This window comes from Neodiprion virginianus, chromosome 4, assembly GCF_021901495.1.
Source record: "Neodiprion virginianus isolate iyNeoVirg1 chromosome 4, iyNeoVirg1.1, whole genome shotgun sequence".
NCBI classification, from domain to species: Eukaryota; Metazoa; Arthropoda; class Insecta; order Hymenoptera; family Diprionidae; genus Neodiprion; species Neodiprion virginianus.
The window spans coordinates 16,376,015-16,403,062 of NC_060880.1; the positions used below are offsets into that span (position 1 = coordinate 16,376,015).

Genomic DNA, 27,048 nt, shown 5'->3' on the forward strand with positions numbered 1-27,048 from the left:
TTTTGTTTCTTCAAATGCATTGATCTGAACCCACATCATCGATTCAATTACGCAGCTACACCGAGTTATATCCTGCGACATTGTCATTAGCCGTTGTCGCCGTCTTTGTCATCCTTATTAAAATGCAAGGTTATCACATGTACCAAGGCGAATGGCAAAATATTTACGAAGTGTTTTGAAATATTGAAGTTTGAAGGAAGCGTGAAAAAGTGAGAGAAAGTGAAAGAGAGAATTAGAATAAATAAATGAAAAAATAAACAAACAATTATACAAATTCGATATTCGCTAAAAGACAGAAATAAATATTACTATAAATTCCGTATTTCATGTCTTAACATTACAATTGCATTTTCGTTTCTTTCCCTTAGCATATTGTATATAATTTATGAATGTCTATAAATTCATCTCAATATATCAACGATTATAATAATTTATCAGTTTGCCAATAATATGTATATTATCTATGCTCAACTCTTAGCTTGAAAATTATGCACCAGGCATAACACGCCAATATAAGTTTTGCTACAAGCCAGGTATTCTCATTGCCGATAACTAGATGCAACGAGTACGAATCATATAATTGTAAGGCAGCCTACTGATCCGCCTCTTCATCAGTCGCATCGTTTTCCTCGACAAATGCATTGTTCTTCCTCACAACGTGCACTAGATCGTGCGTTACCCTCGCTATTCTAGCCGCCGCCTTGAATTTTGTCGCTGCTCGCTGCTTCTCCATCTTCTTTTTCCACTGAAAGTAAATATTACATAATTAATAATATACAGGTTGGCTGTACACATGATTTGAATTTAATTTCGTTTCGCGGTTTTGAAGACGCGCAACTCGAAATGAGATATATGTATATGTATATGTATGTATATATGTATGTATATATATATGTATATATATATATATATATGTGTGTGTGTACGCATATTATACTCTTTGGCGGAACAAAGTTACCGACCGTACGGTCAGGACCGTATTTGTACGGTAATTTCGCCTCTTGTACGGACACGCTAAATGTACGGTCATGGAAAAATTTTAGGAATTTAGGTCATTTTTTGGCTAGCCTCTGATATTGTAAAAGAATCAAGTACAGAAGTATAAACTGTCTCAGTAATTCACATTCTTGGTTATATTAGTTCAATTATTCTCCAAGTCTCCAGCAACTGCTTCGTGTAATTGAAAAATTCACAACCTTTAGCGTTAGTGTGAAATATTTTTGAAGGTAAAACTGACAATAATGTGGTTGAAACTTATCTGGTCCTTGAGAAAAGAAGCAAAATTGTGGCAATTGTACGACCATAAAATATAAAGAACAAAAATGTACTCCGTGAAATCTTTGTACGGTCCTGAAATTTCAAAGTACGATTCATTTTCACATCGAGTACGACTTGTCGCCACCAGAGGGTTGCCAACACTGGGCCGGGAGCATAGACTTATAAAGATAGACTGACCGCGCTTATAAGCCGCTTGAAGGCGGTAGAGGAGATGAGGCGAAATTATGCGCCTATATCTATAGCTGTTCCACTACCACTGCTCCGTTATCTTCCACCATGACGCCGAATGAAAAGCGAGAGCAGTACTCCCGGTATATCTCTGTCCTTTATATGTAATTGTCAGTGCCTCTTATAGGAACGCTCAGTCTATCGTTATAAGTCTATGGCCGGGAGGCAAACGAAGCAGATGGAAGATGCGAGTGCGAGTTATGTCGCACAATTTCGCGGCGTTCGGAGCCTGTACGGTATATTTGCGTTTTTATATTCAATAAACAAACAAACATAGTGCGGAAAAGTAGACAATTGTGTTGTGCGATGTGAATTCGCTTGTGAAGGTGTGAACGAAATGTTTCGGAAGTACGAGAGACTTTCAACTATGTGCAAGAAGTTACCGAGATCGAGGTTAGGGTCTGCCGTGCGTCATCATACCGAAGAAGGTTAGTAACTATGTTATGTCGCTTCATTTCACCCACGATTCAATCCGAATTTTCACCCCTGCTCAATCTCCGATCTCGCGACGAATATTATAACACCTTTTTGTATATTCTAACTTCATCTCGCAATTTTTTCTCCGTCGCGTTCATAACCTCTAATAAACATGCGCTTTTCTTTATCATCTCGTTTCACCTGCTCGTCTCGCGACGGTAAGTTCAACAAGTAATCCTTCATTTCTGGTTTCTGCGGGTCTGCGATTGCCAGCACCGATACACATCCATCAACGGTCCCCAGTACTATGCTTTTTCCATCGTACGTGCTGTCGATTGCGCTCAATTCTGCTTGGACTCTGTAGTTGGCTATCATCTCGCAGTCTGAAGATCTGTGGGAATAAAAATGGAATTAAAGCATTATTTATTGTTGAAGTAAATCATCTTGTTATGTATTTGTCAGAACTATTACTTTTGAATGGTTTCTTTACCTGAATACTCTAATTGTTTTGCGACCACTGTGATAGTAGAGTACGTAGTCATCCGTTCTGTTGAACATTGAAATGACGGTGAAAACACCCTCAGCAACTTTTGGTATGTAGGTCTTGACGGTAGTTCCTTTCTTCAGTTCGATGAGATCGAGACCACCCCTGTTTAAAATAAAAATTACATAAACTGCCACGAGATAAGGAATTGGTAATTGAACTACAAATTTTTTACCTGCTGGGAGCATATAAAGTGTGTTTGCCATCCTTGCTGATATTCCCGCTCCACTTGGGCACCGATCTGATGATTTTCTTCTTGTTTATGTCCATGATGCTTCCTTTATCCGAGCCGATTATACCAACCCAATGCGCACGGTGTGGCATTGGTACTATGCTTGTTATGTCTTTGAGTCCCGGTATTTTAACCGGTATTCTATTGACCAGGACCCCTGTTTTTGCGTTGTAAACAATCACACAGTCTCGGTTACCTTTGTCAGCTGCCGGTACGACTAGGTTCGCACCATCCGAGGTCAGAACAGCTTGTCTGAACGGTACTCCTGTTTGACTTTTCACTGGATATTCCAACGAGAACATTGTTCTTCCATCTATTGAGTAGAGTTAAAATTAGTTTCAATTTGGTTCCTTATACACTGGATTTAGTAGACTTGACACGCTGATCTTTGTGAATCTAGCACCCGACTTGAAAAAACCTAACTATTTTTTTGTTGATTCTTGTAGGTTTTTGTAGGTAGTTGTTTGTAGTAAAAATGATTTCGTTTGTAGTAGCGCCAAAAAAAAAAAAATATAAGGGGTTGAAAAAATGTCAGTACCCCATTTTGAAAAAAATCGAATTTGTCGGTAGTTTTCCGTACAGAATCGTTTGTAGTTGATTGTAGTGAAGATATTTTACTTTGTAGTAAAAAGGAAAGAAAAATACATTTATTTTTTTTTTTTTTTATTTATAGCTAGAATTTCTGTGGCCCTGCTGTCAACTAATGTTTCGGAATCTTTTGCAGTTGTTTGTAGTACAATTTTTTTCGTTTAAAATTCCTCCAAAATTTACTACAAATGTCCTACTCGCTTCGGAAACGTTTGTAGTTGTTTGTAGTACTGATTTTTTCGTTTGTAGTTCCTTGGAAATTTACTACAAATATCCTACTCGCTTCAGAATCGTTTGTAGTCGTTTGTAGTACCGATTTTTTCGTTCGTAGTTCCTTGGGAATTTACTACAAACGTCCTACTCGCTTCAGTATCGTTTGTAGTTGTTTGTAGTACCATTTTTTTCGAGGAACTTTAAACGAAAAAAATTGTACTACAAACAAATACAAAAGATTCCGAAACATTAGTAGACAGCAGGGCCACAGAAATTCTAGCTATAAATAAAAAAAAAAAAAAATAAATGTATTTTTCTTTCCTTTTTACTACAAAGTAAAATATCTTCACTACAATCAACTACAAACGATTCTGTACGGAAAACTATCGATAAATTCGATTTTTTTCAGAATGGGGTGCTGACATTTTTTCAACCCCTTATATTTTTTTTTTTTGGCGCTACTACAACCGAAATCATTGTTACTACAAACAACTACCTACAAAGACCTACAAGAATCAACAAAAAATAGTTAGGTTTTTTCAAGTCGGGTGCTAGGTTCACATAGGTTACACGCTGCTCTCGATTACCTGGAATATTTCTGACGACAAGAGTAGCCGTTGTTCTAACGCTTTCAACACCCGGAGGATTGCTCGGTCTTGATACAGCCAGGAATTTGCTGGTCTCAGGAATCAGCGTAAGCTGGCGTACGCCTGGCTGCTCTTCCTTGAATAAGACTTGTTCTGTTATTCTGTTCCATATCAAAACGTTTCCAGACTCGGTGGAGACGATATACCTGAAAATTTTTCCAAGGTATTATCACATCTTTGACAGTGGTATATATAGTCTACCCACTTTCCATTGTGTGTGATGCAGGCATGAGTCACTATCGCTCCCAGTGGGCTGTCAGCCAATTTGGAAATCAGACGTCCTGATTGGAGATTCCAAATCCCAACGCAGCCTCTGGTGACTGTAGCAGCCAAGTTGCAGTGCTCCGCAAGGCTGTTGGTGTATTGAAATGATGTTATATAGGTTGAAGTGAATATTTAGGGCCAGAGGGATGTTGAAGATTATTGTCACCTGATCGAGTCTATCTGTAGCTCGTGTCTGTCAATAACGTGAACCTGTTCGAATATATTGTTGATATTCCAAACCTTCACGCTTCTGTCTATACTCGATGTTATAACGCTGTTCCAATTACCGATTGTTAACGGTTCGAGTTGAATTATCCTAGCGAAATGGGCGTCGAGCACTTTAACGAGAGCCGACGTCTCGAGGCTCCAAACGTATAAATTTTTTCTGCGTATAAGAATGGCATAAGTGACAATGATAAGAGTTTTATATGGAAAAAGCTAAGACTATTTTTTTTTTCACCTTACTCCTGCCACCGCGTAATTCTTGGTCCCACTTATCATTATCGAATTCGAACACATCATCCGCGTGCTTATGTTCCTGATGCCGTTCGGTAGCATCATTACGATAGCGTCGCTTTTGCTCTCGAGGAACCATACGACGAAGCCATTTCCCGAAGTCCCGAGGAGCGTCTCTTCGTCACGGTCCAGTTTCAGCTGGAGTAGATACTCGACGTCGTCGTTGTGAGCGCGAGGCATTTCGCAAACCTTTTCCCAGTATGAGGAACTCTTTTCGCAAATGTATTTCGTCACGCGGTAATCGTTCTTCGTTGAACATGCGTAGAGGGTCTTCTTGTCGCTGGTCATCACCATCGCGCTGTGGCCAAAATGCGTCTATTGTTATTATCTAGATCGAAGAGGAAAAGTATAGAGCACAGTTATTTTTTACCTGTGAAACTCGAACGGGTCCAGTGCTCCCTTCGAACGATACGCGTGAAGGAGCATCGCTGAGTCTTCCAAGTTTCCTGACCAGAATATTATCCTGTACTCGCTGAGCGTAGTGTACTCCAGATCTGTAACCAAAAGGGAATACATCCGCGTTTTAAGGTAGTCGTGATTTAAAGTTGAAAGTAAGAAGCAAAGTGAACCAGCGAATATCATCTCACGCAATATTTGCCACTGATTGGAATCTTCGGGTGTCGTGTGATTGCCCAATAAATTTCCTCTCAGATCAAACTTGCACCAACCCATTCGCCCGAATATGAATACATACTGGTTCATCAGATGGACGCCGTATACTGGCTCCTCGTTTGGCAAAGGGTTACTTATCGTGACGAACTCGCTGGTCAACGTGTTCAGAACAACGATCTACGGGTGACATTGCAAAAATTAAAAAATATCGATTCGGTTCTTGTTGAAAAATTCTGAGGATACCTGATTGTTGTTTGTGTAAGCGGCGGCGTATCTGTTGTCTGGACTCAGAACCAGCTGCTGCATTATGCCCTCAATCCCTGGATTGACGTCTCTCGTCATGTCACTGGTGCTTAGGTCCCATGTTATGAATCGATTTGATATCGAGACGATATATCGGAAGTCCGACGTCAGGCAAAAACCGAAAACCGCGAATTGATGCCCCTCCAAAGAATACTGCGTGAAAAAAGGGAGTAAAAAATGATTGATCAACCCAAGTTTTTAAGAGCTTGTCGGGGGTGTTTATTGTCTACCTTCAACGGTCCGCCGGGGGTGTGGAGGCAATGGTAGAGCGGTAACAAGGCGCAGTCTTTGGCCCCATCCTTGTCGCACGCCATCAGCAACATCTTGATGTTGACGTTACCTCCTATCTCTGGAAGAAGCCGACCCACAAGTTGCGGGGCCAACATGTCTGGATGATTGCCTAGAATAGCACCTCCTAATCGCAGTGCGTCAGCGACGAGCATCAACTCTCTATAGAAATCGATGATAAGAGATGATACGAACAATGATTGATACGGGGATTTGCGGAGTTACTCACCTGACCAGGTTTTGATCGTCGATATTATTGCACGCGTCTTCAAAGTCCGATAATACAGCCTGCAGAGGACAGGAGCTCAGCTTCGCGTGAAGCCACTCGTAGTTGAAGAGGACATTTTCGAATAGATCCTTGAATCTCCGTGCTCTGACCAAGTGGTATGGCAACTCGCCAAACTAGAATGAACGGAAGGAAGTTGTTAGAACTGACTGTTTACAAGCTACAAGGAAGGCAGTTGTATATACCTTTCTCAAGTTATATCTCGAGAGCTTTCCTTCCTTTGAGTAAAACGCCAGCGGCTGTTCAGGCACCTTTCGATCTGCGATACCCTCTTTGTCGGTCAGGTTGAATCTGGAAAAAGGGCGATAGGTACTTGCGAATTTGATTTTCGAATGGAAAATGATGACGAAATTGTGTATCGGTACCTGTGCCTCTGTATCTCAGTGTATTTGAAAGGCTTCGGTTTTCCGCCTCCCCATATACCGAGGTAGTAGTCAGCGATCATTGAGTGAAAGTACATCGCCATATTCATGTTTTTGAAGTACCTCTCTTTGGCCGTGTCTCGAAATTGCCTGTGGTACCAGTTCATCACGCTGACACCGTCAGCTTCTCTCTCGCTTAGGTAGTTGGGCAGGTCGTTTCTTATCCTAGTCCAAAGAAGTGGCGGTATCCTCCTCACCGGTGGAAGATGGTACTGGTAAACGTCGTCGAGTACTTTGTCGTCGAGGGAAATAAGATCCTCAAGCTCAGACTCGGACAGGCCTGATTTCGCCGCGGTGATGTAGGCTAGCGCGTGAAAGACCAAAATTCTACCGTGCTGTTTCTCTATCCTCTCAAACAGCATCATTATACTATCCATCACTGTACTCGCGAGGTGGGTGTCGGCCGGTTTGGTGTAGCTTCTCCATCGGCATATCTCAGCGAATACCAGCTTCACGAATATTGGTAAAGAACACTTCGCTATGGCGTTCGCCACCAGACGCCACTGGTAGTTGTTCAGATCACGGTGCGCCGTTTTCATCCACATCCTATGCACCCGTTGCAAAAACGATGAAGACGTAATAACGTACTGCAGAAAGTGCTGCCGACTTACCTTATTACGTCCATCGCCAGGTCTTCTCCGAGCGCTGTTACCTCTATGAAACTATCCTCCGTGTCTATCATTCTACGTAACAAATGATAGTCCCGTGAAATTGTCGGGTTCGTTTCTTCCGCCGCGCAGGACAGGATCATCTGATGATCATTGTTTACGAATTATCATGAGACGCGTCTTCTCCGTATGCAATAGTTGCGGAACACCTACCTTGCAGTTATGAGGCAACCTGGTCGGTAGCCATGACAGTTTGTTTCCCTGGGTTCCCGTGAGTTGATCAACGCTGTCCAAGAACAGCAGTATCGGTTGTTCAGGACTAGCCAGTGTCAGTAAGTGCTTGAAGTGGGCGGTGAGGGGAACCAAATCGTCGGGAATGTCTTCGAAGGGTAGCATGAAGTTGTACGATATCTGCGCAACGGTGCACACGTGGATTTCAATGGTGAAGATTACAACTATTGCATAGTGGAATAAGGTAAATACCTGCTGGCAGATTGATATCAAGGTCGGCGTGAGCGCGCTGCTGTCTGGCGTGGTCCCCAGGAACCTGATTATGCTTATAGGTTTCTTACCCACCAGCCAAGTGGTGTGTGTTAAACCTGCGCTCTTTGCCAGGAGAGACGTTTTACCGCAACCTCCTTCGCCGTATAAGACAAGCGGCTTTTCACCCTCGTCAAGCATGTACGCTTTTATTCTCTCCAGAGTGTCTTCTCTGCCGTAAAATACCTGCGACGGATTGTTGGGTGGGTTTTTATTTACCGATTTTGTCTCTACGTCCTGTGATGTAATATATCGTTTTTCGAAATTTCATCCCACCTTTACGGAGTTGTTGCACGCGTGGAGGTGCTGCAGTATTTCCGTTATTATTTGACCCTGCGCCGAACTGTCCTCCTTTCGCATAGCCCGATCTACCAGTTTAACTATGTTTCGGTAGAAGTGAGTTATGAAGTGTTGTAAGTATGCTCCGTGTGTTTCCGGGTCCAGACCTTCCCTCCCGATCCACTCGACCGTGTACCTTCAAGCCAATATTACAGAACAATAGTTCACCACGGTCTTGGAGATAGGTAGAAACGTAAATCACGACATCCACAAACCTCTGTAAATTTACACTCTCTATCTTGTTTGGTAATCTTTCGTCTCTCAGGTCGGCGAGTAGTCGCGATGCTTCGTTGTCCAAGCTTCTGTTCAGTATGTCGAGGAAGAGGCCTGCTTTTCTTAAATTTTGGAGATTAATATTGTTTATGTACCTGACGTAAGCCAGGCAGTGGTTTTTGGTGTTCTTCACATTCAGGATACCGTTTATCACCTCTCTCTCAGTAACTGAAAGTGGGAATAGAAAATAGAATTGACTGCACCAATCAAGTCGTTGATATTTGTTTTTTCTCCAATATAACTTGGCCAGCCATTAACGACCCTCACCGGACATGAAATAGTTGTGCATCGTGTCTTTGTCGAACTTTCCACTGTTGTAGAGAGACTGAGCCCCCTTTCGAAATAACTTTTGCATCTTCGTCATCGTGTCCCACCAAATAGCCTGGTCCTCCTGTTGTAGTTTCGGGATTCTCTTCAAGGGGGAAAAGCATACAAGAACTTACATTCTTTGATTATTGTCAAATATAGGCTGTGCCCGTAATTCTGCCTGTTAAGTTGACACAATAAAATACGCAGAATTACAAACAACAATATAGTGTTAAAGCAGTATTAAACAGTATACCGGGTGTCCCATTTTAATCTTACATCTAAATTATCTCGAAAAATATTGCTCTGATCAAATTTTGTTTGAAACAAAAGTTTTAGAGTTCAAAGGGGGACGTTCAAAAAAAATTTTGTTGAAGGTCCCAAATTTACAATAGCGACGCTACGATGGCTGACATGGTTTTTTTTAAGGGAAACCTAACTTTTTTTATGACAAAACAATGCATTGCATTGAAACTAACAACTTTTGTAAGAAACATTTTTCGATTCAGATTGTAGTTTTCATGTTGGAACTCCATTTTTGACTATTTAGCGCTGTCCGGAAGGTACCATACAAAACCCATGTTTGGGTTTGTTTGGGTTTGATTGGGTTTGTTTGGGTTTGTTTGGGTTCGTTTGGGTTTATTTGGGTTTGTTTGGGTTTTGTATGGTACCTTCCGGACAGCGCTAAATAGTCAAAAATGGAGTTCCAACATGAAAACCACAATCTGAATCGAAAAATGTTTCTTACAAAAGTTGTTAGTTTCAATGCAATGCATTGTTTTGTCATAAAAAAAAGTTAGGTTTCCCTTAAAAAAAACCATGTCAGCCATCGTAGCGTCGCTATTGTAAATTTGGGACCTTCAACAAAATTTTTTTTGAACGTCCCCCTTTGAACTCTAAAACTTTTGTTTCAAACAAAATTTGATCAGAGCAATATTTTTCGAGATAATTTAGATGTAAGATTAAAATGGGACACCCGGTAGTATATTACTGCTCCTTTGTTGCTAATTAATTTCAGTAGTGCCGATTTTATTGTTGGACATATTTTTCTTGAAAATGGTAATTGTGCTGACTTGATTCTTGAGCTAACACAAACACTCGATTTTTTTTGTTTCGTCAGGATGGCCAAATTTAGTACCCTTTGGTTGGTAATTTGTTGCTTTACTTTTAATTTCGTTGTGCCATCTATTTTTGAAAAAATGAATATTTCTGATTTTACATGCATGTTCGTGAAAAATCGTTATTCCGCAGCATCATATTGTCTGAAATTTAGTCAACCAAACCATCCTAAAAAAAAAACGTACTCATATTCTGAAAAGCCAACTTGCTGAAGTCATTCTAAGATTGCACAATAATGAATATTTCCCCAATGTTTCCTTTCGTTAACGTCACTAACTTCAACCTCATGATTAAGGGGGTAGTCTGCTTTAGAGGCTTCAAAAAATCGATTTTTTTTGCATAAATGTCTTCCTAAACTATCCAAGGATGTGTCCCTAAAATTTCAGAAGCAAATTCGAAATATTTTCGGAGTTACAGAAGAAATAGTGAGCAAGCGTCGAGCAGGTATACGAGCCGTTTTTTGAAGTTTTCAACCAGTTTTTTAAAGAGTCTGAACCAATTTTTTGAAGTTTTGAACCAGTTTTTTGAAGAGTCTGAAGGGCAACTCTATGGACCAGGAATCGCTGATTAGCATATTAATGCGGTAAGTTCAAGAAAATTATGATTGTAATTATGATTATGAAAATTATGTACGAAAACTTTAAAGCCCGTTTTCTCGAGTTTTCATTTTCACAAGTTTTAGAAAACGGTGCCGGCGATAGCAAAAACAATATATGTCCGATCGAAAAAAATCAAAGTGATCTAGCTTCAGTATTAAATTATCTTCTATTTGAACTAAAAAAGTTGGACAAAAGTACTATTTTAATTACTTGTCTTGCAACTTGAAGTGAAATTTTTTTTTCAAGAAAGTGAATTTTTTTTTCAAGCTTCGAAAAAATTTGGAATTTCATCATTTCTTCGGTATTTTTTTTAGTTCATATAGAAAAAAAACTTAAAAAAACTAAAAAAAAAATTGGTTCGACTGTTTCAGATGCGTCGCACGACCTCCACCACCGGCACCGATTTAAAAGTGCAGACTCCAGGCGCCCAGAAAAATTGTTATAACTTTTAAAAATTTCAATATTTTTTAATAATAAAAATTGTTCTTTAAAGCTTAAATATCATACACTATCGTCTCAAAATTTCGTTTTACCGCAATCATTTTCTTCCCTTTCAAAAAAATTGCCGAAAAAACGCGTTTTTTCGGCTTCTAAAGCAGACTACCCCCTTAAACATGAAAAAAAAAAATTCGACTGGTCGTATTAGCTCAAGTATCAAGTCAATACAACCACCATTTTCAAAAAAATATATGCAGCTAAAAAAATGGTGATAGCGTAAATATTTAGCAACGAAATAGCACTAAATTACTACACTTGTTTGGGTTCTTTGTGAATGTGCTCATTGCTTGTTTCAGCTTAATTTACGTCGCGTACTTTGTTGTTAAAGTTCTTCAAGATCGACGATATCGGTTGCAACACGCTTGTCGGAGGCACCGCGTTGCTATCCTTCTTGTACCAAGTGTCCAAAACGTTCACGTCCATTCCTTGGCTTTCCAATTCCATTCTCAGCATCTCGAGTTCAGAACTCAAGACGTAGGTGGGTATTGGACGGTACCCGTATTTCTGACCCAAGAACACCTACGAGGATTTAAATATGTAGTCTTGATTTTGGCAATGACCATTACATCGAATTCCTACCACAAAATTCGGCCCCATGGACAGTCGCTGGCAATTTTCTATTTCCCTCATGCAGAGTTCCGTTGTCATGTGATCGTCCGTTGCTTCGTCTCTGACTCCCCATCTCATGTCCACCACCTAGCAATGGAATCGTTAATTTTGGTATCGGGTATTCATTCGATTTTACTGTGTAACCTCTGTTTTTGACGTGATATTTAGCGCCTCTTTGTTCTGGTACCTGGCACCTGCAGGTACCAGCCATCAGTAAAATCAATTCTCAGTCGAAATTGCACGAATTTCTAGGTCACGGCTGTGAGTGTATACTATGTACATATGTTCGTGTAAAACTTACAGTCTTCGTATGTCGTACTGGAAGTACTTTTACAATTTGATAATTATTTTTTCACCTGAAACTCGAGTCCATGTTTTTCTCGACAGTAGTCTTTCAGCTTCGGGTAGCACTGTGCCATCAACGTATTTCTTTCCATAGTCGTATCTACGAGTATAAAGTATGAGAACAGGTTCTTTCAAAATTTAGAAGAAAAAGTAAATACTTGGGTGGAATTTTACTGGTAACGACGCGCGTGGAGTCTGAGACTTACCCGTGAATGTCGAGCTCGTGAATATTCTGACAATTTTCGAGCTCACCGGCGGCAGGGATTTTAGAGATCCAGAAAAAATTGAGTCGATCGTTTTCTCATCCATTTTGCTATCCGGTTATTATTACTCCTTATTCCTTGTATTATGATGATTCAGATGCGGCGATAAGAAACTTGCGTTACTTTCATGATAGGTATTCTGTTCTTTGTATCTCGGAGGGTCACAATTCTCGTAACGATGATCAAACTTGGTAATTACTTTCTGCCTTGAGTCTCATGTTCCGACACAGTTCGACAGCGGCAAGTATTCTCGCGCAGAATAACACCGGGGATGGTTCGGGAATGTGCAGGAATTCAACAAAGTCGTTGCCAAGGGTTGTTTACGGCGTTATATAACTACACATATATTACTGCACGGCTATCCACCGAGGCAGATTAATTCAGCGATAGGATTGCAGCTCGTGCACCTCCGTTAATTATCTTTTCCGCGAATCGTTATTGATAAAATGATGCTTGTTGAGGAGGTTTCTATGTAGGTTTATGGGAAAATAAATTATGACGGGCATTGAAATTATGCAAACAGGGTCAGTGGAGGAGTCAACGTCAACGCTGGCAGGGTAATCTTTGAACAATTTGAAAACGGGGTGATTTATGGTGCTGTCAAAAGTTTTTATCTCATTACGTGTATGTCGTTGATGCAGATAATGACTAGGTATGCATGCTGAGAGGGAATGTGCACGATGGAAAATGATATGAATTTATAATCAATTTTGATTATGGATTCGGTTTTACAGATTCTTCGCGTGGGTGAAGAACTGTTAGCAACGGTTAATTGTTAAAAGCATCGTGACATACTTTATAAATAATCTCTCACCATGGCTCCGCCGGATCCATCGATGCAGATGAACACCTATCGGTCGTACGTGACCATGCTGGCTGACCCTGGCTCAAAGGACGAACTGAAGCTTAAGGCAGCACAAGAGTTGTCTGAAAACTTTGAGGTGAGCTTGGTTGATAAGTTTTACAATCGTCCAAAGGATTTGCTAATGGAATGTCGATATGGTTGTTTTAGGTGATCATGTGTTCGCCCCAGTACCCAGCATTCCTCGACCATTTAATGAAAATATTTTTGAAAATCCTACAAGACGGAGAGCCGCATTTCATATCGGAGTACAACATACAGCAGGTCCGGAAGCTCATATTAGAAATGATACACAGGCTGCCAACGAACGAGTATCTCAGAACGTACGTTAAGCAGATACTTAGCTTGATGCTGAAGCTGTTGGAAACTGAGAACGAAGAGAACATACTGGTTTGCCTGAGGATCATTATCGAGCTTCACAAGCAGTACAGACCCACCTTTAATCCCGAGGTAATAACATAGCGATTGTAATAGCGATCAGATATGTAAAATGTCTGGAAATTTCTCGCTATGAAAAATCATGATATTTAATTGTATACATGTTTTAATTTATGCTCCTTACAGATTCAACATTTTTTACAATTCGTCAAATCGATATACAGTGAACTTCCGACACATTTACCGAATATATTTGAGCCTAGACCAGCCCTCAAAGTTAAGGACTTGTCCGAAATAAACATTGAAGCCCTGTTAACTGAAACATTTACCATCACCACCATTCAGTGCGGGGAGAAAGCTGCAGACGGCACCGTTGTCACCGTGAGTATTAATAACACTGGTTAACTGTGGTTTTGTCGCTCTTGATATTTGAACGAAATTGAAGTACAGTGTAAAAGTTCTACAGAGAATATTCTACAGGGTCTCTTCTAGTATGTACTCACTCTGTATGATTTTTGTATTGTAGGATCGCACTCTACAAAATAAAATTTCTTGAGAATATTTTCTGTAGGATATATTTTTATAGAACGAAATGCCTCTGAAAATCATGATATTTTCTTTTCCAGTACAATCTAATACCGAAGGCAGTGCTGTCTTTAAAAGTACTTCAAGAGTTGCCGATAATTGTGGTATTGATGTACCAAATATACAAGCAGAATGTCCATCAGGACGTGTCGGATTTCATACCGCTGATAATGACAACGATAACGCTTCAACCGAGCCTCCAGCACAGAGCATCGCCTGGCTTCAACAAGGAAGTATTCGTCGATTTCATGGGTGCCCAGATAAAGACGCTCTCGTTTCTCGCATATATAATAAGAATTTACCAGGACGTAGTATCTCAACACAGTGCGATGATGGTGAAAGGCATGCTGGGACTACTCACCCTGTGTCCAATGGAAGTGGCGCATCTGCGAAAAGAACTGCTCATAGCTGCCAGGCACATTCTCGCAACTGATTTGAGGAACAAGTTCGTTCCCCACATGGAACGCCTCTTTGATGAGGACGTTCTCCTGGGTCACGGTTGGACGACTCACGAGTCCCTCCGGCCGTTGGCTTATTCGACGCTGGCTGATCTCGTCCACCATGTCAGACAGCTTCTTCCCCTTAGTGATCTGGCCAGAGCTGTTCATCTGTTCAGTAAAAACGTCCACGATCAGAGTCTGCCGACCACGATACAGACGATGTCGTGCAAGCTGTTGCTTAACTTGGTTGAATGCATACGTCAGAGATCTGATGCCGAAAACAGCAATCAGGGGAGAGAACTGTTGATGCGGATGCTAGAGGTTTTCGTTTTGAAGTTCAAGACTATAACTAAACTCCAGATGCCGGTACTACTGGGCAAGACTAAGCAGCTTCAGGCGTTGGCGAACGAGACAAAGACCGAGGACACCAAATCGAGCATTGTGGATCTTAACGCGGAGGACAAAGACGCCGGAAAGTCGAAGTTTGGATTCCCCCCATCGCAGGCGATGAACTACAATGTTGCAGATTATAGGAGTCTGGTCAAGACTCTCGTTTGCGGTGTTAAAACAATCACTTGGGGCTGTGCTAATTGTAAATCTGGCGAGGTACCACAGTCGAAACAGTTTCAGCCTAAGGAAACTCTGGTTTTCATCAGACTGGTCAAGTGGGCGCTGCAGGCTCTTGACATTTACACCATCGGACCACCGGCGGCTGGCGCTATCGCACAACCCGGCAGACCGGCTCAACCGCAAACTGTTAGAACCAAAGAAGAAAAGGAAGTACTCGAGCATTTTAGCGGTGTATTTTCTATGATGAACCCGCAAACGTTTCAGGAAATATTTTCCACTACCATTGACTACATGGTTGAGAGGATATTCAAAAACTGCGCCCTGCAGATAGTCGGCAACTCGTTTCTGGCAAATCCTACAACTTCACCGATATTTGCTACCGTCCTTGTCGAGTATCTGCTTGAGCGGATGGATGACATGGGGTCAAATGTTGAGAGGAGCAACCTCTATTTGAGACTTTTCAAGCTCGTTTTTGGAAGCGTGTCACTATTCCCGGCGGAAAACGAACATATGCTAAGGCCTCATCTTCATCAGATCGTCAATCGTTCAATGGAGCTTGCCATGTCGGCCAAAGAACCTTATAACTATTTTCTACTGCTCAGGGCGCTTTTCCGATCAATAGGTGGTGGTTCACATGATTTACTTTACCAGGAGTTTCTACCACTCCTTCCCAATCTGCTCGAAGGATTGAACAGGCTTCAGTCTGGACTGCATAAACAGCACATGAAAGATCTTTTCGTCGAACTCTGTCTCACGGTTCCTGTACGGCTCAGCTCGCTGCTTCCTTACCTACCGATGCTGATGGACCCGCTCGTCTCGGCACTAAACGGCAGCCATACGCTGGTAAGTCAAGGTCTGAGGACGCTTGAATTATGTGTGGACAATTTGCAGCCGGACTTTTTGTACGAGCACATTCAGCCAGTGAGAGCTGACCTTATGCAAGCGCTGTGGAGAACCTTGAGAAACCCGACGGATCAAGTAGCACACGTGGCGTTCAGAGTTCTGGGTAAATTTGGTGGCGGTAATCGAAAGATGATGATTGAACCACAGAAATTGGAGTATAACGACAGGGAGACAAACTCGCCAGCTATCGTTGCCTTCTTCCACGAATCGGCTAAACCGATCGATTTTCCAGTCGAAAAAGCTATAGAAACCGCATTTGCAGCACTTAAATCTAATACCACTGATCCTTTCTACAGGCGGCAGTGCTGGGAAGTGATACGGTGCTATTTGGCCGCATCTCTCAAACTTGACGACGACAAACTGACACTGTATAAATTGTTTATGCACCCAAGCTTCAAAGAGGGAAGAATACCCCGACAACAAGGTCCGCGGTACAAGTGCAGCGACACCGTGGCGAGGAACGTTCACCAGACCGCGTTAACCGGACTCTTCGTAGCAGCTGCGATAAAGGAACTGCGTCACTCTGTTTTGGGTAACATGGTTGCCTTGGTCAGACACTACACGATGGTAGCTATCGCCCAGCAGGCTGGACCGTTTTGTTTGATGGGGAAACAAATCCGACTTCAGGGGCTTGATCCGTTGGTACTAATCGATGCACTGACAGTGATAATGGGACACGAGGAGAAGGAACTGTGCAAACCGGGAAATCTTGCACTCGTACTAATACTTGAAACTGCTACGAATATCCTGGGCTCAAGGGAACGAGCCTGCCAGTTACCACTGATGGAATATTTGGCCGAGCGGATGTGCTCTTTGTGTTACGAGCGCGCCTGGTACGCGAAATTAGGAGGATGCACGGCGATAAAGTTTTTGTACGAGAGAATGGCGACCAAGTGGGTACTCGATCATTTATTCGTCTTTCTCAAAGCCCTGATGTTCGTCATGATGGATTTAACCGGTGAAGTTTCTAACGGGGCTATTGATATGGCGAAGGGAAACCTCGAGAAGATGCTCAGGGTGTGCGCAAACCCTGGAATTCAAGATGGCAACACTGATCTCACAGAATCTCAGAACAAAAGCCTCTACGAAGTCACTCACGAGCTGGTCAGACAGGTCACATCGCCGCACACGATGGTACGCGAACAGGCGATGGCGTCCTTACGTCTACTCGGTGAAATTCAGAACAAAACTGTCACCGAAGTAATGGAACCGCACAAAGAGGTCTTGGCCGATATGATTCCGCCAAAGAAGCATCTGCTCCGACATCAGCCGGCAAACGCGCAGATCGGTCTCATGGACGGTAATACCTTCTGCACAACACTTGAGCCGCGATTATTCACCATCGATTTAACGGTTGTGGAGCACAAAGTTTTCTTCAAGGAACTTTTAGCACTGAGTGAAGCCGAGGACGCGAATCTGAACAAACTTCCGTGCTACAAATCTGTCTCGAATCTAATACCTTTGAGAAAATCAGCGCTTAAGGCACTGGCCGCTTGTCACTACGTGGTATCTTGTCGTGAGAACATATTCGGCGTGCTTTATAAAGCACTGGAGAAACCGAATGCTGAGTTGCAGGAAGCCGCCTTTGAGTGTATGAAGAAATTTATCGCTGGATTTCAAATTGACATGGAGTCCGTTCACGCGATTATGCGACCGATGCTGTTAACTCTAGGCGATCATAGAAATCTCAGTCTGAATTGTGTCAAGCGACTTTCGTACCTTACCCAACTCTTTCCGAGCACATTCAGCATCACGCTTTGCGAACAGCTGCTTCAGCACCTTAAGAAACTGCTTGAAAACGCTATTCAAGCTCGCAAGGGCGTTTCAAAGTCTGGCGAAAGCGAGCAGAAAATCGCAATTATTATCAGTATATTCCATCAGATACCTGCAGCTACACCGAAGTTTATAGACGTCCTCTGCAGACTTGTCTTACAGACGGAAAAATCACTTCTCGTCGAGGCGTCCAGTCCATTCAGAGTTCCTCTGATGAAATTCCTGCTCAGATATCCGGCCGAAACCCTGAACCTGTTTTTGCACGACAATAATATAAAGGATCAACAATGGAGCAGGTATCTGGAGTTCCTGATCAAGCACAAGGATGGAAAACCGTTCAGAGATGTTCTTCGCAATAGCACAGCTAGACTGACGACCATGCTGTTGGCCCACTCGCAAACAAATTCCAGCCTAACCGCGGCGGAAAAAAGCGAGCTGCAACATCAGGCGGTGCGGATTATATCTATTTTAATTAAATTTGACGAACAATGGTTCTCGACTCAGGGACAGCTCGTTGCTGCGCTGAAGCAAATCTGGTGCAATGACGAATATCAGGCGCTTCACAAAAAAGTTGACAGCGTTGATTTTTGGCACTGGAAAGAGCCAAAGCTAATTGTAAAAATATTATTGCATTACTTCGGACATCGGCCGAACGACATTGACCTTCTGTTCCAACTACTCAGAGCAACCTGTGACAGATTTGTACCGGACTTTCAGTTCCTCAGGGACTTTTTGGAGAACACTGTCGCCCAGGAATACACCGTTGAGTGGAAAAGGAACGCGTTCTTTAGATTTGTCGAACATTTCCCAACCAACAATATGTCTCAGGAGTTGAAAGCCAAGGTCTTGCAGCTCATTATTATACCATGCTTTGCCACCAGCTTCGAGCGTGGAGAGGGACTCAAACTTGTTGGAAGTGCTCCAATGCCGTACCAAGACAATCCAGAGAACGTCGTCTCTGTGTTTATCAGTAAAATAATTGATCCTGACAATCCGTTCGGATTTGCGGACTGCGTGCGCATTTCCTTACTTCAGTTCTCCTGCCTTCTTGTCGAACAAGTCTCCCAGCATATCCATGACGTATCGAACAAAAAGCAGGGCACCAAGCTTCGTCGGCTTATGACATTTGCCTGGCCGTGTCTTCTCGGTAAAAATTGCGTCGATCCAGCGACGAGGTACCACGGTCACCTGCTACTGAGTCATATCATAGCGAAATTTGCAATTCACAAACGTATCGTGCTCCAAGTGTTTCATAGCCTTCTAAAGGCGCACGCTGTGGAAGCGAGAAACGTCGTTAGGCAAGCACTGGAAATACTTACACCCGCGATGCCAGTTAGGATGGAAGATGGTAACACGATGCTGACGCATTGGACAAAAAAGATAATCGTTGAAGAGGGACATTCCATGCAGCAACTTTTCCATATTTTGCAGTTGGTTGTGCGCCACTACAAAGTCTACTACCCGGTAAGGCATCAACTGGTACAGCACATGGTGAACTCGATTCAGAGGCTCGGATTCAGCCCGACAGCTACCATCGAGCACAGACGATTGGCCGTCGAATTAGCCGAGGTTATAATTAAGTGGGAGTTACACCGTATCAAGGATGAAGCTGAGAACGTGGAGACCGGTGGTACCGGAACGATGACGGGTGCTGTAAAACGCCCATCGACGGATGACGCGAGTGGGACAAAGCGTCTGGCTGTTCAGGCGACGACAAGCTCCGCCACATTGCCTTTGATAACACCGAAGATAGAACCCGGGGCGACAAAGCCCATTGAAAGAGCTCATGCTGATGCAGTGTTGAACTTCTTGTTACGTCTGGCGTGTCAGGTGAACGACGCTACAACGACGCCGGGTAACCCAGGTGAACAGCTATCCAGACGCTGTGTAACGCTGCTCAAAATGGCACTGAAACCTGACGTGTGGCCACAAACCTGCGACTTGAAACTATCGTGGTTAGACAAAGTATTCGCGAGTGTTGACAACGCTCAGCCAAATTATGGAAACATATGCACTGCCTTGGAGCTGATGACTCTGCTCCTTGGCGTTATGAAAAGGGAACAAATACTGTCGAGCTGTAAACCCTTGCAGAGAGGTTTGGGCGCATGCATTGCGAGCAGCAATACCAAAGTCATTCGATTGGTCCACGGACTCTTGTCTCGCTTGATGACCATTTTTCCAACCGAACCAACCTCGTCGACTGTCGCATCTAAGTACGAAGAGCTTGACACGCTTTACACGACAGTCGGCAAGTTTATATTCGACGGGTTGGCTGCTTACGATAAAAACCCGTCTGCCGCTCCGAGCTCGTTGTTCGGTACACTGATGATGCTCAAGGCAGCCTGCACCAACAATCAGAGTTATATCGACCGTCTGATAACCCCGTTTATGAAGGTCCTTCACAGGATGGCCAAGGATCACCTTCATCCCGCTCAGCCAGAGGCTAACCCGGTTGGCAGCGAACTGCTTATACTTAGTCTCGACTTGGTTAAAAATAGAGTCGTCGTTATGGGGGTAGAAATGCGAAAATCATTCGTTGGCTCGATACTCGTCGGTTTGATAGAAAAAACTCAGGATATCAAAGTGATGAAAGCGATAACAAAGATGCTGGAAGAATGGATGAAAAATAAAAATCCAATCGCGATGAATCAGGCGCCTAGCTTGAGAGAAAAGTCGATATTGCTCGTTAAGATGATGCAGTACGTTGAAAAAAGATTCCCGGATGATCTCGAGCTTAATGGACAGTTCCTTGAGCTGGTGAACTACGTTTACCGTGATGAAACGCTCAAGTCATCTGAATTGACATCGAAACTCGAGCCCGCGTTTTTGTCCGGTTTGCGCTGTATCCAGCCTCACATAAGGGCGAAATTCTTCCAAGTATTTGACGGCTCAATGCGGAGACGCTTGCATGACAGATTACTTTACATCGTTTGCAGCCAGAGCTGGGACGCGATGGGACCACATTACTGGATAAAGCAGTGCATAGAATTGCTGATAGTTACCGCCAGTACAACGACTCAAGTACAGTTAGCGAACGAGGATACTCTGCTGCCCAGTATCACGTCTGTAATCAACATGGCCGATAGTGAGGAGCACAAAAATTTCGTAATTTATACATCGGTGAAGGAGGAACCTCGCGATATTTACGAAACTAACGATGTTAAGGACGAAATATTGGATATGGATCTGTCCGGTGGCGATCCGGCTATCGTGACGGAAGAAATCACGTCAGTCAGAAAAGCTACGCTTCAGCAGTCAATCGCCAAGCAAGGGGAGTTCCTCGAAGAGTCAAGGAAGATCCGTACAGAACAACTACTTGTTGCAACAGCCCAGCTTTGCCACATGGATACAAATTTGGCGGAACGCGTCTGGCTCGACACCTTCCCAAGATTGTGGAGCATTCTTGACGAGCACCAGCACAACACTCTAATTGCCGAGATGGTCCCTTTCATATGCAGCGGCACTCACGTTATTCAGAAGGACTGTCATCCCAGCGCTATTGCTACCTTTGTCGAGGCAATGTCGCACTGCGACCCGCCGGTTCCCATAAGACCAGCGCTGATGAAGTACTTGGGTCGGTCGCACAATCTTTGGCACCGAATGACGCTCAGTTTAGAACAGATGGCCTTTGACAATGGTAATAATCAGTTTAAAAATAAGAGAGAATCAGACTGCTATGATTTCGAACCGGACAATAGTCCTCACGCCGAAATCCTCGATTCGCTGTCAGACATGTATTCGCTTTTGTGCGAGGAGGACATGTGGTCCGGACTTTGGCAGAAGCATGCTCACTACAAGGAGACCCTCCAGGCAACCGCTCTGGAGCAGCAAGGTTTCTTCGAGCAGGCTCAAAATGCCTACGATGTCGCCATGACGAAGTTCAAGCAGGACTACGTGGCGACGCCAGCCCCGTTCAAGACCCAGCGTGAAGCTATACTCTGGGACCAGCATTGGATACGATGCGCCAAAGAGTTGAACCAGTGGGATCTGCTCCTCGACTACGGGAGTAAAAAGGCTGAAAAGAATCCTTTCCTCATACTCGAAAGCTCGTGGCGAATACCAAACTGGTCGATGATGAAGGAAGCACTTGCCCAGGTGGAGCATAACTGCCCAAAGGAAATGGCTTGGAAAGTGAACTTGTATCGTGGTTTCTTAGCCATCTGTCATGGCGAGGATCAACACCTCAGCGCTGTCGAGCGGTACGTTGAACTAGCATCCGGGCTTTGTATGAGGGAATGGCGACGGCTTCCCCACATCGTCAGTCACATTCATCTTCCCCTTCTTCAAGCAGCGCAACAAATCATGGAGCTACAGGAAGCGATGCAGATTCATCAAGGTCTCTTACACGGCCGAACTTCGTCCTTACATGACATGAAAGCTGTCGTTAAAACTTGGCGGAATCGTCTACCTGTGATCGCTGACGATTTGAGTCACTGGTCTGACATATTCACCTGGAGGCAACATCACTATACCTTCATTTCTAACCACTACGACTCCCAGCAGGATCAGACAACTAATCATTCCATGCTGGGTGTCCACGCATCGGCTCAGGCAATTATCCACTTTGGCAAAATTGCGAGGAAACATAATCTCTCCGGTGTGTGTCTCGACTCCCTCTCCAGGATATACACGATACCGAGTGTTCCTATAGTCGATTGCTTCCAAAAAATAAGACAGCAGGTCAAGTGTTATCTACAGATGGCTTCTATCACTGGAAAAAACGAACTGCAGGAAGGATTGGAAGTCATCGAATCGACGAACCTCAAGTACTTCACGAAGGAGATGACTGCCGAATTTTACGCTCTGAAAGGTATGCTTCTTTCGCAAATTGGCCGATCGGACGACGCGAACAAAGCCTTCTCAGCCGCAGTCCAACTCCATGATACCTTGGTGAAGGCTTGGGCTTTATGGGGTGACTACCTTGAGCACATTTTCACACGTGACGCTAGACAAATATCTATTGGCGTAAGCGCGATAACGTGTTTCCTTCACGCGTGCAGACATCAGAACGAGTCCAAGTCCAGGAAATACCTGGCCAAAGTTTTATGGCTGTTAACTTACGACGATGACAAATGCTCCTTGATGGAGGCTGTTGACAAGTATGCGGTTGGGGTGCCACCTATTCAGTGGCTCCCCTGGATACCTCAACTACTCATGTGCCTCGTCAGGCACGAGGGTAACGTCATACTAACTTTGCTCAGTCAAGTGGGACGGATGTTTCCCCAAGCTGTTTACTTCTCGATAAGAACACTCTACTTGACTCTGAAAATCGAACAACGGGAAAGATACAAAAGTGCAGAACTCGCAGCTGGGAAATCTCACGACGGTACTGAAGGAAGAAACGCTGCCGGTGCTTCGGCCCACCAATCTGCACCGGAAACTGCACCCATCAGAGCAACTCCGCCCATGTGGAGGTGTTCGAAGATCATGCACATGCAGCGGGACATTCATCCGACGATCCTCTCCAGTCTTGAGGGGATTGTAGATCAGGTAAAAAATTGTTTCAATAGTCTCTGTTTTCATTTCACAGCGAATATTTGAGTTTTTATCACTTTGTCTTCTTTAAGATGGTTTGGTTCAGAGAGACATGGTACGAAGAGGTGCTCAGACAGCTTAGACAGGGACTGGCCAAGTGCTATGCAATTGCGTTTGAGAATCGTGGTGCGGTTAGCGAGGCAACGATAACACCTCATACTCTTAATTTCGTCAAAAAACTCGTTTCCACATTTGGAATTGGTATTGGTGAGTTGAATTCAGCTGTTAGCTAATTACTATCGTAATGTTTTACATGATAATATCACCCAATCATCATTGCAGAAAATATTTCCTCTTCTCAAAATGTTAACAACACCTTTGGATCTGCCGCTTCCGAGTCCTTGGCCCGCAGAGCACAGGCTACTGTTCAAGATCCAGTATTCCAGACGATGAAGGGTCAGTTTACGAGTGACTTTGACTTCACCGTACCCGGTGCTAGACTTCTTCACAACCTGATTAGCAAATTGAAGAAGTGGATAAAAATACTTGAGGGAAAGACTAAGCAACTGCCAAAGTACGTGTACAATATATATATAAATGGGTTCCATAAAATTTGCTCACCAACTTACATTTTTCATTTTTATAGGTCATTTTTGATCGAAGAGAAATGCAGATTCCTCAGTAACTTCAGCTTGAAAACAGCGGAGGTCGAGTTGCCCGGAGAATTCTTATTACCCAAGGTATGGTTGATCAGCGATCCGACACTCTTGCTCCAGTTATTATTCTCTTTCTTATTATTCATTGTTTTCTGCAGCATTCTCATTATTATGTACGAGTCGCTCGTTTCATGCCTCGAGTCGAAGTTGTTCAACGTCACAACACAGCAGCACGCCGTCTGCGAATTCGGGGTCACAACGGCCGCCTTTATCCTTATCTAGTCGTGAACGACGCTGGATTGGGAGACGCGAGGCGAGAGGAGCGGGTTCTGCAGCTGCTGAGAATGCTAAATCACTACCTTGCAAAGCAGAAAGAAACCTCCCGAAGGTTCCTCCACTTCACTGTACCGAGAGTGATCGCAGTATCGCCGCAGATGCGGCTTGTCGAAGATAATCCGGCCTCCATATCGCTCCTCGACATTTACAAACAGGGCTGCGCCAAACTCGGAATCGAACACGATGCCCCCATCGCCAGGTACTATGAAAGACTCGCTACTGTGCAGGCCAGGGGGGCTCAGGCTAGCCACCAAGTTCTCAGGGACATATTGAAGGAAGTTCAAACCACAATGGTAGCTAGAACCATGCTCCGTGACTGGGCGGTGAAGAGGTTTCCAACAGCAACCGACTACTGGACCTTCAGAAAAATGGTACAGTACAAGGAGTTTTGGGTAATGGCGTCGTGATCTTTGAACGATCGCTATCTCATGTGGTTCTTTCTCTTGGAATTTTCAGTTCACGCTGCAGCTATCGCTCGCCTGCTTCGCCGAGTACGTTCTTCACCTGACGCGGCTAAACCCCGACATGACATACGTTCATCAGGATTCAGGTCTGATAAACGTCGCTTACTTTAAATTCGACGTCGACGATATCTCCGGAGAACTTGACGCTAACAGACCTGTGCCTTTCCGTCTAACACCCAACATTCTTGAGTTTTTGACAAGCACCGGTATGCATTACCTGATTATCATCGTCTTTGACCATTCCCAAGTATACTATTTACCATTTAATTCACTTCTGGTTTCCTTCTCTCAGGTGTTTCCGGTCCGCTCACCGCCAGCGCCATTGCGACCGCTCGATGTTTGGTTCAGCCATCGTTCAAGGTTCATACCATTTTGCGAGCCATTTTACGTGACGAGGTAATTGCCGAACATAGCAAGAAGCAGGAGGATGCTGAGAACGCGTCTCAAGCGCCCCAAGACATGAAGGGAGAACTGCTCATCACTATGGTTACTCGAGCTGTTACGGCGATAGTAACGCGACTCAATTCTCTTGCCAATTTCGACGGTACCGACAGTAAGGTCGGAACTTTAGTTGCCGCAGCTAATAGTCATGACAATTTGTGTAGAATGGATCCGTCGTGGCATCCCTGGCTTTAAGAGGGTGGAACGATACGTTTTCCAGATTACATTTTAGATGTAAATAAAACGACATTTTCTCTGAAAAGAGAAGGTGAAATTGAAATGACGGGGTTGAAATACAACGTGAAGTGTAATATACAGTAATATTATTTTTTTTTTTCTCTGAGTGTGTAAGTAAGTGTATAAGTAATTATTAATTATGTACATCTGTGAACAGTAATTGGTCATTAAACTACAGCATTTAAGTATTGTGAATACTGTGTAAGTGAACGAAATGCCAGCATAATGATGAACGAGAGTGTACGCAACTGTATACCTGTTAGTTAAATACTAATACTATTTTTTTATAAATAGATTACATAATCTTAAGTGCAGAATATAATTACCTAAAATGGAAAATGAAAACCTATCTCAATCGTAATTATTCAATAGTTTTATTGGGATCTTCAATTGTATATAATGTTACTCGTAAATGGAAATCATTTTTGATATCGTTAGCATTTTTTCCATTTATATCAACAGAAACAAAAAACTGACCCGAATCTTTTCCTGCGCTACTATAAAAAGAGGCGAACCATGCAACAATTGAAATGTGACGTGAATATAATCCACGGCGAAAAACGTTAACCCTCGATTTTGAAATAACCAAATTTTAGTAACACCTTAGTGAACTGGGTTTTTCAACAAAATGTGAAAAGAAAAAAAGAAATATATAAAAAAATTTAACACCCGTGTAATATTTTCGAAAACGAAATCCTCAGCGATTTGAGTTATCCAAACCATGTGCACGGTTTGCATATGACATATCATTCTTCTCCGTCTTCTCTTTTTGAAATTGATACTTTAGATAAAAATGGATCAGTTCGTGACTACCTACCGCAAGGATTACTTGTGGCCATATGTTAGGACGTATCCTCTACGTGAAGGGCCTGCTTACGCGACGGTATTACCACCTCGAGGGCCTTATTCGGGTGTGCCATGCACCTGCGGCGCTGGCCCCGGTGGGGAAATGCCACCGACGGAAACCGTAGCTCCTCCCAACGCTGACTCCTATGAATGGAGTAGGTTGGGTCCCATGGGACCCCTTCTGGACCCTAAATTATATCCCGCGAAAGTTGGGGCCACTCCTGAAACACCCGGGATGAGACTCGACCAGCCAAATACGTACTTAAAGAAGGTAATTAGCCGTTCACCGTTCATTCGTCGTTTGTTGGAACTGATTTCTTAATAGTGAATTGGAGTTTTCGAAATGGCCACCCGTATTCCGCCCACCTCGTGCCTTTAGCTCTCGAGTTTTTCCGATCAGTTCACAAGTTTGCAAGTACAAACAATCTAGTGATCTTTCTAACGCGTGCAGGGTTGATAAATTTCAACAATATTACTTTTGACGCAGTCGTTGTGCATTTCATTGCGGCAGAAAATTCTTCACTGTGACGGCATACGCAGCCATGCTTAGGTACTCCTCCGTTAAGTCTCCGCCACCATGGTTCTTTAATTAAAAAATTTTCTTGACAATAGCTGCACGAGAAATATCCGTACCTATATAACGTACTCAAAAGTGCGCCACCGGACGACATGATAAGACGAATAAACGTAGATCGTCTCAGAACAACGTATCAGGTTGACTACTGTCACTTGGGTGAGTCGAGAA

The 27,048-nt window shown here is 43.4% G+C and overlaps 2 protein-coding genes across 2 annotated transcripts; one reads left to right on the top strand and one right to left on the bottom strand.

Moving 5' to 3' along the window:
* On the bottom strand, window positions 1-12,588 carry LOC124304055 (NACHT and WD repeat domain-containing protein 2). The gene is made up of 25 exons (XM_046762005.1): window positions 12,281-12,588; window positions 12,086-12,174; window positions 11,700-11,816; window positions 11,436-11,639; window positions 8,866-9,010; window positions 8,541-8,766; window positions 8,263-8,461; window positions 7,930-8,172; window positions 7,660-7,857; window positions 7,450-7,589; window positions 6,782-7,384; window positions 6,602-6,707; window positions 6,360-6,532; window positions 6,073-6,292; window positions 5,783-5,995; window positions 5,515-5,716; window positions 5,298-5,421; window positions 4,872-5,225; window positions 4,578-4,796; window positions 4,353-4,499; window positions 4,088-4,293; window positions 2,643-3,012; window positions 2,414-2,572; window positions 2,125-2,314; window positions 1-745 (listed from the first exon to the last, which is right to left on the bottom strand). Exons 1-25 carry the CDS (start codon window positions 12,381-12,383, stop codon window positions 593-595), a joined length of 5,103 nt encoding a protein of 1,700 aa, XP_046617961.1. The 5' UTR covers window positions 12,384-12,588; the 3' UTR covers window positions 1-592.
* LOC124304038 (transformation/transcription domain-associated protein) lies at window positions 1,672-25,894 on the top strand. Its single transcript, XM_046761975.1, has 11 exons — window positions 1,672-1,934; window positions 13,072-13,278; window positions 13,350-13,649; window positions 13,764-13,958; window positions 14,204-23,338; window positions 23,416-23,590; window positions 23,666-23,897; window positions 23,970-24,063; window positions 24,138-24,686; window positions 24,772-24,985; window positions 25,072-25,894. The coding sequence occupies exons 2-11, from the start codon at window positions 13,153-13,155 to the stop codon at window positions 25,413-25,415; spliced, it is 11,364 nt and encodes a 3,787-aa protein (XP_046617931.1). The 5' UTR covers window positions 1,672-1,934; window positions 13,072-13,152; the 3' UTR covers window positions 25,416-25,894.
* The last annotated feature ends 1,154 nt before the right edge of the window (window positions 25,895-27,048 follow it).